This window comes from Gossypium arboreum, chromosome 10 (assembly GCF_025698485.1).
Source record: "Gossypium arboreum isolate Shixiya-1 chromosome 10, ASM2569848v2, whole genome shotgun sequence".
In the NCBI taxonomy this organism is placed as follows: domain Eukaryota; kingdom Viridiplantae; phylum Streptophyta; class Magnoliopsida; order Malvales; family Malvaceae; genus Gossypium; species Gossypium arboreum.
The window spans coordinates 115010670-115022919 of NC_069079.1; the positions used below are offsets into that span (position 1 = coordinate 115010670).

General features: G+C 30.9%; 2 protein-coding genes across 4 annotated transcripts; one reads left to right on the forward strand and one right to left on the reverse strand.

Moving 5' to 3' along the window:
• Positions 1–215: 215 nt before the first annotated feature.
• On the forward strand, positions 216–5218 carry LOC108487286 (probable ADP-ribosylation factor GTPase-activating protein AGD11). Of its 3 annotated transcripts, none has more exons than XM_053019637.1 (11): positions 216–302; positions 589–666; positions 755–874; positions 1466–1576; positions 1945–2029; positions 2492–2567; positions 3262–3425; positions 3520–3748; positions 4048–4164; positions 4286–4381; positions 4681–5218. In XM_053019637.1, exons 3-11 carry the CDS (start codon positions 832–834, stop codon positions 4960–4962), a joined length of 1203 nt encoding a protein of 400 aa, XP_052875597.1. In that variant the 5' UTR covers positions 216–302; positions 589–666; positions 755–831; the 3' UTR covers positions 4963–5218. The 3 variants fall into 3 exon arrangements, with proteins under 3 accessions (XP_052875597.1, XP_017647076.1, XP_017647077.1); XM_017791587.2 differs by lacking the exon at positions 216–302 and adding an exon at positions 324–491; XM_017791588.2 differs by lacking the exon at positions 216–302 and adding an exon at positions 324–491 and having other exon boundaries at positions 760–874.
• A 1789-nt stretch (positions 5219–7007) lies between these two features.
• On the reverse strand, positions 7008–8561 carry LOC108486923 (uncharacterized protein At5g39865-like). The gene has a single exon (XM_017791087.2). The coding sequence runs from the start codon at positions 8254–8256 to the stop codon at positions 7435–7437; it is 822 nt and encodes a 273-aa protein (XP_017646576.1). The 5' UTR covers positions 8257–8561; the 3' UTR covers positions 7008–7434.
• Between the last annotated feature and the right edge of the window lie 3689 nt (positions 8562–12250).

Sequence of the window (12250 nt, forward strand, 5' to 3'; positions counted from 1 at the left end):
TTAGGGGAAAAAAAAACTAACATGAAGATTGATAGGTTAAGATTTGAAAATTATACTTTCAAAAAATTTGAAAATTATATAAAAGCAAGTTATTTAAAAAAAAATGTTCGTGCGCGTGAAAAAATTAGTATTCGTGCGTCTGGTAAGAAGACAACCGACAAAAAAAGGGCATTTAAGTTTTGAGTTGCCAGAATTACGACTTTGACTTTTTGAGGGTATTATTCCTCAACATTCTATTATTAAAAATTAATATAATCTTTTTTATAAAATAATGAAAAAACGATAAAAATATTTAAATTCAGGTAATATTTTCCTTCTTTTCTTTTCTTTTTTCTTCCCTTATCCATTTCTTTAATTCTTTTAGATTTGTTTTATTTTTACAGTAAAAACCAAATTAATTTCTTTTGAAAAATCTCGTTGTTCCAACTAAAACTTCTCTGTTTCCTATGCAAACTCCTTCATTGACTTTGTAATTTGGTTTTCCCAACAATGTAAGAACAACCCTTTTTTTAAATTCTTGTTTTTAACATTTTGTTTCAATTTTTAAATACCATTATTTTATTTTTAAAAATAATATATTTGATGCAGAAGAAAACTTGATCAAAGGTTCATCATTCTTCTTTCTGATGATCTTCTTTTCAATAGAAAAAGCCAAATATTTAGAATGTAAGAACTTTTTTATTTCTTGTTTGTTTTTGGATTCTAATTATTGTATTTTGCTTCTTGTTTAATGGATGTTTTAATGTTATTTTAGTGCAGATTTAAAGAAGTCATAAATGGGATTTTCCAAATAATAGCAGTGATTAGGGTCTTCAAATTTGAACGCTGGAGATGTCTACCCAACATGGAAATTCTGATACCAAACCACCTTCTGGTAATGATTCATGCAAACCATTTAAAGACAAAAGGGCTGTCTTGCTTCTTTTTATGTTGTTGTTGGTTTATTTTCAATAATTTCTTACTTTGAATGATTATGAAAAAAACAAGAAGGAATTTGAAAGCAATGAAAAACATTCATAACATCAGATCATCTAAATTGTTGCCAAGGCAATGGATTTGGCTGCGATTTCTTGACAAAAAACACTATGTTGGAAACCATGTTGGCTTATGTTTTACCTGAGTTTGGGGGGAAAATGAAAACAAAACATTTTAGCTCCATATGTTGAATAATAGGTTAGATTCTTGAATTTCTCTCATCGTCCGTTGCCGATGATTGTGCTTATTGATGGTGATCTTCTATTTCTGGATCGATTTTGGCGAGTAATGATACCTTTGGTTGAACCGAAGCCAAGAGTCCTTCCACATATATTTTTTATGTTTTGTGAGCTTGTGATTAATTGTTTCCTTACTATGACATGTTGAACTTCCTTTAGCGGTTCCCCTATTAGTATTTCAATGACATTTGGCCGGGAACTTGGATTTTTCTGATAATATGTTTGGTTTATTCATTGTGTTGCACATGTAGGATCCGGTTCTCGCTTATATGATCTCCTATGTGCGGAACAGCCATATTGGAATCGACCAAGTGATGCAGATAGTACCCCTTGGAATTTTAGGGAGTTGTGGAAATCTTCCGGTATGATGGCCTTTAACTCAAATGTTACGCTTGAAGCATTACGAATGGAAAATGAAAAACAGCAATTGCAAAATGAAATGCGTCAAAGGGCATAGAACCTAATTCCAGCACGCTACACTATGTTGGTCCCTAACATGGATGCCTTTCCAGTGCTTATATACTTACAGAACCCTGTGTTGTAGTTTTGTGAAAGCACTCGTGTTTGCCTTTGTGCATTTGGATTAATTCTTTGGTTTATCCCTTTGAGGACCTCAGTCCGTGTTCGAATACGGAACCTATAGTAGCAGTAGTATCTCATTTGATTTCCCGTACAGCTATATAATTTTATCCTGATTTCTAAATTTTAACTTCTACTGTTCATTAAATAGGTGCAAAAGAGAGGCTGGAGAAATTGTTGAAAGAGTCTGGGAACGGTGTTTGTGCAGATTGTGGGACCCCAGATCCAAAATGGGTGTAAGTGAAGTACTTCGATTTATTATAAAGTTTGATTTGTTCGTTTTTAGGAAATAATTTGGATTTCTCGAGACTTAAGCTTCGGTATCTTTCTTTATGGAACTCCATTTCAAGTTTTAATACTCTTTTCTTGAGTGACGTGAATGCGTCTCCCAACTTTCCGGGGGTGAATTCATGTACTGAAACTGAATTCATACTTTTGAGCATATTGGTATTGGACAGGTAGCATTTCCATATCCGACACTTATCCTGAGTCCATGCCACATATGTCTATGCTCTATTTAGTAAATACTTTTTATCTCTCTTTTTCCATTGAAGTTTGTCCCAATATCTGTAATAGTGGCAGTAATTCATTTGTTAGCCCCTTTTCAGGTGTTTTTCCATTTTGTTTGTGCTTAAGTTTGGTATATTAAATCGACCTTTCCTTCTTTTTTACTTTGTTTTCCTTTTCTTGCATATCAGATCATTAACACTTGGAGTTTTTATTTGTATTAAATGCTCTGGTGTTCATAGAAGCCTCGGAGTACATATATCAAAGGTATGGTTCTTGGATTTGGCTCATATTTTACTTGATTGAAGTTCTAAAGGATTGTATTACATTGTGTATTTAGTGAGACTTCTTAAAACTTATTCTAAGTAGAAATTACTTCTTTAAATACGATAGTCAAAGGATTCTACTGGTATAAAACCTTGATTTAGTTGCATTAAAACATCATGAATCAGCCATCCCTATGTCTGCTATGTACAGTCATTGTCATTGCAGAACACAAAAAGCCAAGAATCAAAATTATTTCATATTATTTGGACTTGCACATATTAACCATCTTTGGTAACTGGAAGTTGCCACATAAAATTACCGGCCTTGCTGTATTAGTAATTTTTTTCTCATGGATACTCTGCATTTAAGTTTGCCAAATAGAGGCTATTCAATCAGTCCATGGTCATTGATCTGTAATATGCTGTAGTGTTTTGATTATCTAAGTTACTCCGACTCTTCATTTTTGCTTGAAGTATCCATGTTTAACCCATGCCCTGACATGGTATGGGGATATGACATCCAAGAATCTTCAAATACATAGAAAAAATTGAAAAAAAAAATGAAAATAATTGTGTCAGGTGCATACCTATACCCTACACTTACATCCGAATCCAAGTTACGTAGATGGTTACAGTGTTCTGTCCAGACATGCACTTATCTGCTAATTTTCTAATTTGAAATGCAATTATGCTAGGTTTTATCAGTGAAACTCGATGAATGGACAGACGAACAAGTTGATGTTCTGGTAAATTTGGGTGGCAATAATGTAGCAAACAATAAATATGAAGCTCTCATTCCTGAAAACCTCAAAAAGCTGACACCAGATTCATCCAATGAGGAGCGTGCCGATTTCATTAGGTAATGCCAAAATTAACTTGCCAATACCTTCTTTCTTTTTCTGGCTAGAACACTTAATTCGTTTTTCTGAGTATTTTACTTCTTGAATGCTTAGGAGAAAATACGAGATGCTTCAATTTTTTGATGGCAATAAACATGACCCCCATTCTCATCAACGGACTTCGTCTTCCTCCTCACAGGGTTCTTTGTCCAACCTGTTCAGTCAAGATAAAAGACAGTATGAGAAACAGCCGACCAGACATCGTATCGGGCAAAAATTTAGAAACAGCTGGGGAAGAAGAGACAGTGATAATCACAAGTCTGTAAGGAAGAGCAACTCATTGGTAATTATTACCTTTTCTTTTACCAATGCTTATTTTAATTTTCCGATTCCCGAAGCACTTCTTTCCGCAAGAACTAGCTAGTTGGTGCGTATTGGAGTAAGAAAAATTGATATCTCTAAATCTGATACAATCTTCTATGCCTCATATCCTTCCAAATTAACTGGACTGGTACTACAGCACGGTTATTTCATGTTAGCTTTCTGGGAATATTAGTATGATCATAGAAAAGCCTTCAATGAAGTTATTTCTGCAAATTAACTGTGTTAATGTTATTTTTTCTTTAAATGTACTGTTTATAGGCAGGTATGGTTGAATTCATTGGGATGATTAAGGTGAATGTTGTTAAAGGCACCAACCTAGCTGTCCGGGATATGGTTACCAGCGATCCGTACGTCATCCTCACGTTGGGTCAACAAGTATGCTTTTATCTTTTTCACAAATTTGATGATGTTATTAAATCTTGAACTGAAACGGACAAATCTAGTGAAGCAAGTTGTCGTAAATGATCTGAATTCTTAGTAATCTCTTTTCTTGCAGTCAGTCAAGACCCGAGTCATAAAGAACAACCTAAATCCAGTCTGGAACGAAAGCCTAATGTTGTCAATTCCAGATAGCATTCCTCCTTTGAAAGTGGTGAGTTGGATTTTTTTAACACAAAAGCACGAAATGACTATACTTTGCAACGCAAGTTTTATTACACTGGTAGTACTATGTTTGCCTGTAAATCATTAAGAATATCTTTACTCGACCAAATGAACTTCTAGAGAAAATGATTAAATCTCTACCAAGACATTATAATTATAAGTTCCTGCTTTTGTCCAGGAATGAAACGTTTTCTGGTTAGATAGTGGTAATTTGCCTTTATGTTGTTCTAACTTTTTGTTTTTCTCTAAGTACTCATATTTAACGCATTTCGGGACCTTTATATGCAGATTGTGTATGATAAAGATACTTTTTCACATGACGATTTTATGGGGGAAGCAGAGATTGACATTCAACCGCTTGTTGCTGCGGCAAAAGCCCATGAGCGTTCAGAGATTCAGGAATCAATGCAGCTAGGGAAATGGGTTGCGAGCAAAGACAACACCCTAGAAAAAGACGGTATAATTACCGTGACAGATGGGAAAGTACAACAGGATATCTCTCTTCGGCTACAAAAGGTGGAGAGAGGGGTGCTTGAGATTGAGCTCGAATGCGTTCCGCTTACTCAATAGCTTGTAAAAGGAAGGAAAAATAGTCAGGTTCATATCAGAATGTCCGAAAATATGCTTGTTATGACCACTTTGAATGGATACGTGTAATTTTAGGAAAACATCATCATAGAAGGTTTTAAACGTGGCTTGGTGATGATAAAGCAGCAGGCAAAACCTCATTTTATAGTGTGAAACAATGATGTGTATAATTTTGTAGCACCTAGTTGTACTCCTCAGCTTTCTTCTTTATAATGGTTCTTTCTGTTCTTTACTAGAACTCAAATATGAGCGGCATATACTAGTATGTTTGGTCTTTTCATATATTCGGAGGATCGTATCTCATACTTGTATCCGAATGTGTTGGAAGAACATAAGCCTCTCCAAATATTCCAACGGAGCAAATATAGTGAGAGTTATGCCTAAAATATGTATTGAATATAAATGCCAAAATAGGGAGAATGGTTCTTTCTGTTCTTTACTCAGACTCGAATTTGAACAGAAGTTAATTATGTTTTAGTCTTTTCATATATTTCGAAGGAATATCTCATACCTACTTTCGAATAATGAAAATGGAGAACCGGAACAACATAAGCCTCTGATACTCCAATGGAGCTAATATATTTCAAGGATTATAGTCGTGCCTAAATTGGATGTAAATGGCAAAATTTGGGGATTTTAGAGAAAATATAGAGTCCGGGTAACATAGGTGCATTTCCATGGCAACCATCCTATTGGTGAATGTACTCCCAATGTTGGAATGCAGGAAAATGGAGGCGTAAAATGGTGCAGTTTCTGAAAGATAATCCCAGTGTTCTCGTTAATTTAATAGCTAGAGTATCAGTTGCTCTTTCATGCATGCTCTTAAGGATAGCAAATGGTCACCTAAATGTTAGTAACTTCATGTATACAATGCTCTCTTTTCATTGATTCATACCTGGAAAATTCTACTGATGGAAAAGAGAGGATTGAAGATGAAGTGATTAGTGCCTACTCCAAGCCTAAGGAATTTTGATGGTGACTGCTCACCTGAATTATGATGGAGACGGATTGTCCCAACCAAACTAAGGGGAAGGGAATTAGGCCAGAAGCATCCCAAATTTAGGTCTACCTTCAGAAAATGGAAAGCTATTGTTTACAGGCACAGATAAGTGTAAAGAGTCTTTGCATTGTGTGGCCAAAAAAAAAAGTCCTTGTAGTATCTTATTTCCACACAGATACTTCAAGTGAACTGAAAAGTCGGAACTAACATAGCTGGAAAATAAAACAGTAAATAATCCTTGACATAACAGCCCTGATATCGATCAGTAATCAAGAGTTAAAACGTGCAGGAGATAAAGTACAATATAACTTGGGCAAAAACTAAGAACAGTCTTTTAGGTAGAACAGATTTGTCATGAAAACACAACCCAGAAAATCCTATAAACCAAATTTAAAGGAAATACTTCATAGACCAACACAACTACAGTTTAGCACTAATCATGTAACTCATGGCTCTTAAACATATTAAAAATTTGCCTCACAAGAAAGGGATAGAATGAATATAACAATATAGAAGTATTATCCAATGATATGTTTCTACGACTCTTCAATTTTCTTAAGTACCCCGTATAAGATATAAGATTATGAGCCTCCAAATACAGAAAAACTTGGAAACAATAAGCATACCCATACTGTCACAACCAAGTCGAAGTAACATAGTAATTTGCTAACACTTTTACAGACTCCAAAATCCAAAATATTCCACCCTTTCGAGCATCTCTAATTTCTTAGCATATCAATATAGAGGCACAAGGACTGAAATGCATTGATAGAAAATTGGTACAAAGTAAAGTAGTTAGGCTATCAAATCAATGAATGCTTAAAGATAGTTGACATTTGTAGAATCTAGACATCAATCTGTCTAAAATCTCACAATCTATGCACTCAACACACAAAGCAGCTTTTGCTTACAGTTCACTCATTCCTTAAAGTAGGAATAATTCCAGAGCAATAAGCGATTAGGTTACAAATCCAGATATATATGCATTGCAGCTTCTTTGATTACAAAGTGAATTCAAGAAAAGAAGTAAAGCATAAATAATATTCTATTCTTATTATAATCTATCACAAAAATATGTGAGTCCATTACATTAAGATAGCACTAAATATTTACAATACCATATGGGAGAGAGAAATTTCGGATCTCCTCCGTAATCGAAATGCCAGAACCAAATAGGGCATTTTGATTTTACATTACAATATTATTTGTCAACATCCAGTTGAACATGACAAACGAACGATCATCAGCTCTCTGCCAACAAAACGTTTCATGCCAAACACAATAGACCATTAAACACGACATCTACATTAACAAGCTTCTAAATCTGCTACCGAAAGGGCTCATACCGGCACACTAGACCATTAAACACAACATCTACATTCGTTAACACCTACATTCGTTAACGAAAATGAAAACTTCTAAATATACCTTAGCACCATGCAAGTACCAAAGCTTTAAGAGCAGCAATCTGGGCAACGAATCAAGCCATTCTCATTGCATTCCAAGCATCTTTTAGGCAACTCTTCATCTTCGTCAAACACTTTTCGACTCCCACTACAGTTCCAACAAGGCACAAACCTGACATCCCCACAACCTTGACAAACAAACCCAGGTTGTCTCCTTGGGAACCCATCAAGAATCTTAGCCAATTCCCCAACTTCAAACATGCTTTTAATCACATCAGCACCACCAACGTACTTGCCCTTTATAAAAACCTGAGGCAAACTCACTGTCTTCTCCTTCAAAACGCTTTGCAACTCTTTCTTGTAAGCTGCATCCATGGAGATATCTCTCTCATCGACCCAAATTCTGAACCCTCTAAATATCATCTTAACAGCATAACAATCCTCGTAAGTCCTTCGAATCCCTCGCAAACTAGTTAAATAAACAACAATTCGATCTTCAGTTCCCGGTAACCTTATCGGAGAGTTATTAAAGCTCAAAGAAAACGAGGACGAATACGCAATCGATTTCGAGGGTCTCAAAACAACTTTGGGAGAAGTTTCTTTAGGACTGGCTAAGTTCGATGGTGAAGACGAAGACTTAGCGGATTCGAACAAATCGCAAAGCTTTTTAACTTTACCTTTGACGGAATCGAAGGAATTGTAAAACCTCGAAATGGAAGCTGCTCGATTGAGAGACGAAGGGCTGTTGAGAAGGAGATGGAATTTGGGGGAATTCGACTCAGCTGCCGCCGTAGAGTTCATCGTGAACGAACGATTGAAGAAGAACGACCCAGATGATGATTTCGCCTTGCTGTCTTCCATTTCTGCCATCGACCCAGATAAAAAAAATTGCAAATTAACGGAAAAATTCAAACTTTTCCGGAAAAAAAATCAAGGTTATTGGGAATTGTAATTTGGGTTCTTCTTGATTTCGTTGATAAAACAACTAAAATATAGAATCCGTTTCAATCGGTTGAAAGAAGATGAAGGCTTCTTCTTGTTAGCTTTTTTTTTTTTTAATTGTTTATTTGGAGAATGGTAACTGAAGAAAGAAGAGAGCTTTGCTTTTTTGTAGGCGTAGCAGCAAAGCAAGAAATATTTCTTGTTTCTATGTTGTTTAATTTTAAATTTACAAAATAATTTATTAAACTTTTTTTTGGAAAGTTCTAATTAAATAAATTTTATTTTACAGTAAATGATTTTTTCAAAATCTGCTGAAAAACAATATTTTTCAAAAAAATGAAGTTAAAATAATATTCAGGTATATTTATTTAGTCCTTCTTACGTCATTTATCGTTATAAGTAATTTTTTTAAAAAATTTATGTGATAAAAAAGGGTCAGATAAGATATCATTTTAAAAACAATATTTTTAAAAATAATTGATGGAAAAATAAAATCTTTGTCAAGAAAAAAAAGAATTCCTGATAAAAGGAATTTTTATTAAAAGCTTTTTCTTAATTAATTTAATTAATAATTTATTATATTAATATATGAAAGATAAAACTTACTGTGTAGGTGAACAGGAAATGAGGTAGAAGCTGTCTCTTTTGAAAGACGCGGTTTTTTGGGCTTTTGCCTTTCTTTGAAGGGTGTGATTTATGGAACAAAATGATTTGTCTATTTATATATATATATATATAATATTCACAATAAACTCACGTGTATAACACTTGCCACTACAAAATAACTCATTTCCTTATTCGTTCTTTAAAAAAAAAATAATTTCCTAATAATAATAGTCATAAAAATGGTAAATATAAATTATTTACAGTGTGCTCTCTCAGTTTCATCCCACTGTTTCTCTTTTTTTTTTCACAATTTTACTGTGTGCTTGAAATTACTGCTCACAATCAATAAATTCAAAATTAAAAGGAAAATATATAGAGAAATAAAATAAATGTAATTATAAACAAAAATATTTAATTTTTAAAAAATTGTGTTAGAATTGAGCATATCTAAAATAAAAAATGGAAATAAAAGTTTTGGATAAAATTATCTAAAATAATCCAAATTGTTTAAATGAGTAAGTTCCAATTTAGTTAGTAAGATTAATAATATGCATTTTTCCATTTTCTTTAATTTAATTTTGTAGAGCTGTTCACCGTATATGCTTCACCAAAAAACTCATTAATTTAGTTAGAAGAATGAGTATTTTTCATCGTAATGCATAAAAGTAATTCTTCTAAATTAAAAATACGAAAGGAGAGAAAATAAAAGAGATACATATATTAATTCAAAATTATGTATTTTTAAATATTTTATTTTCTTTCTTTTTATTTTTCAACTCTACAAAACATAAAGAAAAATTATATTTTCTATCATTTTAATTTTTACCTCTTCGATTTTTATGTTTTCATTTTTCTTTTCACTCTATCAAATAAAACCTATATCTCAAATTTGAATATAATAAAGAGATCGAATAACAACATTATCTTTTAAATCAAAACAATTTTGAAGAAAAAATAAAACAATCCAAAAAATTTTTATTATTATTATTTATTATTTCGATTTAAACTGTAAATCACCCGTTATAATAAAATAAGAAATAATCCAAAAATATTTCTTTTATCCAAAGTCCAAAGTAATCATAAACAAATGAGACATGACACCCTAACCAAAGAAATTATGACCTCCTAACTTTTGGTTCGTCCACTAATTAAACCTTACTCCCTTTATTTATTTTAATATAAATAAAACAATTAAAAGTTTTAGAAGTAAAAAATTGTAACCTAATATTGAAAATATTTCGAAAATAATTTTAATTCAGTCAACTTGATCCATAGTGACCAAATTAAATTGAAATGTCCTAATAATGAAGTTGATAAAATTATTAAATATTATTTAAAATTGATATTAAACCGACATGACTTCATCAAAAAATTCAACCATTATTTTCTTGATGAATTACTGTACCATTACGTTAACAATTCAAATTATGTTAAAATTTTGAATGGCTTAACTTTTTTAATATATATTTTAAAAAGAACTAATGTTTGGCTTTTAATGACTCATTTCAAAGTCAAGGAAGTGGATAGGAGCTGGTGGGCGGATTAAAGTTTTGATTAAGTTATAAGCTAAAATCATTACTTCAATTTTAAATTTTTGTTCAATTTTTTATTTCCGGTCTAATGTTAAATTTGATAACTAATATTTGTATATTTTGTCAAAATGGTCCTAATTATATTTTTAGCTCTTTTTGGCCATCAATCTTTGCTCTTTTTTTAAATTTGTTTTCTAGCAGATCTAATGAATAAATTTAAGGTTTCAATTTTATTTTCTTTCAAAAGTTTCAATCTTTCATACATTTGTTTATTGAGAAATTTTTCTATTGAGTTCATTTTTTAGATAATTACGTTTATTTTATTTAAAATAAGAGTCTTTTTAATTTAATGTATTATTTATTTATTTTATTATTTTTACATGTAATTATCTTATTAGATTATCTAAGTAGTAAATTATATCTCATTAAAATATTCTACATATAAAATTCGCATCATCCCGTTAACCTTTTTAACAGTGTTTTCATTCAATCTGTTAGAAAAAGTATATTGAAAAAAAAAAAAAGAACAAAGGTTGATGGTAAAGAAAGACTCAAAATACAAGTAAGACCATTTTGACAAAACATGCAAACATTAGTGGTCAAATTTATCATTAAGCCTTTTTATTCCTTTTCATTATGGTTTATTTTTATTTTATTTAATCCATTTATTTTTTACATGAAAATCAATATTTTGTGTTCTTTTTACATTTATATTAAGACAATAAAATTAGTTGATTGAGCCTTAATTTAGCTGACACTGTTAATTAGGAAAATATGAGTTCAAATGCTTAAGTACGTTTTTTCTTTTGATTTAAGAGTTGAGAGATTATAAATAAAAATAAACATTGATAAAATGCGTAAGAGTGCAAAAAGCCCTCAATTTTTTTTCAGAAAAGGCAATTAAGCCATTGCTTCTTTTTTTTTTGCACTTATTTGAATATTTAAACTTTCAAAATATATCAAAAAGATCCTCAAACATTAAAAAAAAAGAATCAATTAAGCCCCTACCTTTTTTGCACTCAATTAGGTACTTAAGCTTTCAAAATGCATCAAAAAGACTCTCAATTTTTTCAAAAAAAAAGAAATTAAGCCCCTACTTTTATTAAAAATTATAAAAAATTAAAATCAATAAAAGCTATAAGTATTATTATATTTTAATAAAATAAAATATTAAAAATTTATTAGAAATTAGAAAAATATATAAAATCATTAAAAATATAAAATTGTAAAATTTTATAAAAATCGTAAAAATTATAAAATATATAGAAATATAAAATTTTAAAATTTTAAAAAGTCGTAAGAAAATTATATAAAATGTAAAAAATATAAATTTCAGAAAAAATTATAAAATTATCGTAATAAAAGAAGTATTTTATAATTTTTCTATAAATTTTATTATTTATTATTTTTATTATTTTTCGCCACATGTCACAATCGTGTTATACACATGATGACTATAATTGAAAAAACTAGGGTTGTTATTTTTATATGATTTTTTATAATTTTTATAAAAATTCTAATTTTAATAAAATTCTAATTTTTATATTTTTCTAAAAGTTATATTTTATTATTTTTAATAAGAGCAGGCTTAATTTCTTTTTGAAAAATTTTGAGGGTCTTTTGATGAATTTTGAAAGTTCAAGTATCCAATTGAACGAAAAAAATCAGGGGCTTAATTGCTTTTTTTAAAGAAGTTGATAGCTTTTTTGGTGCATTTTGAAAGTTCAAGTGATTAATTGAATGTAAAAAAAAGGTTTTTTGAAAAAATTAAAGACTTTTACACC

Coding starts and splice junctions, on each gene's coding strand:
- LOC108486923 (XM_017791087.2), bottom strand. CDS start 8,256: ATGGCAGAAATGGAAGACAGCAAGGCGAAATCATCATCTGGGTCGTTC.
- LOC108487286 (XM_053019637.1), top strand. CDS start 832: ATGTCTACCCAACATGGAAATTCTGATACCAAACCACCTTCTG. Junction 875..1,465: donor TGATACCAAACCACCTTCTG/GTAATGATTCAT, acceptor TTGCACATGTAG/GATCCGGTTCTCGCTTATAT. Junction 4,382..4,680: donor GCATTCCTCCTTTGAAAGTG/GTGAGTTGGATT, acceptor CTTTATATGCAG/ATTGTGTATGATAAAGATAC.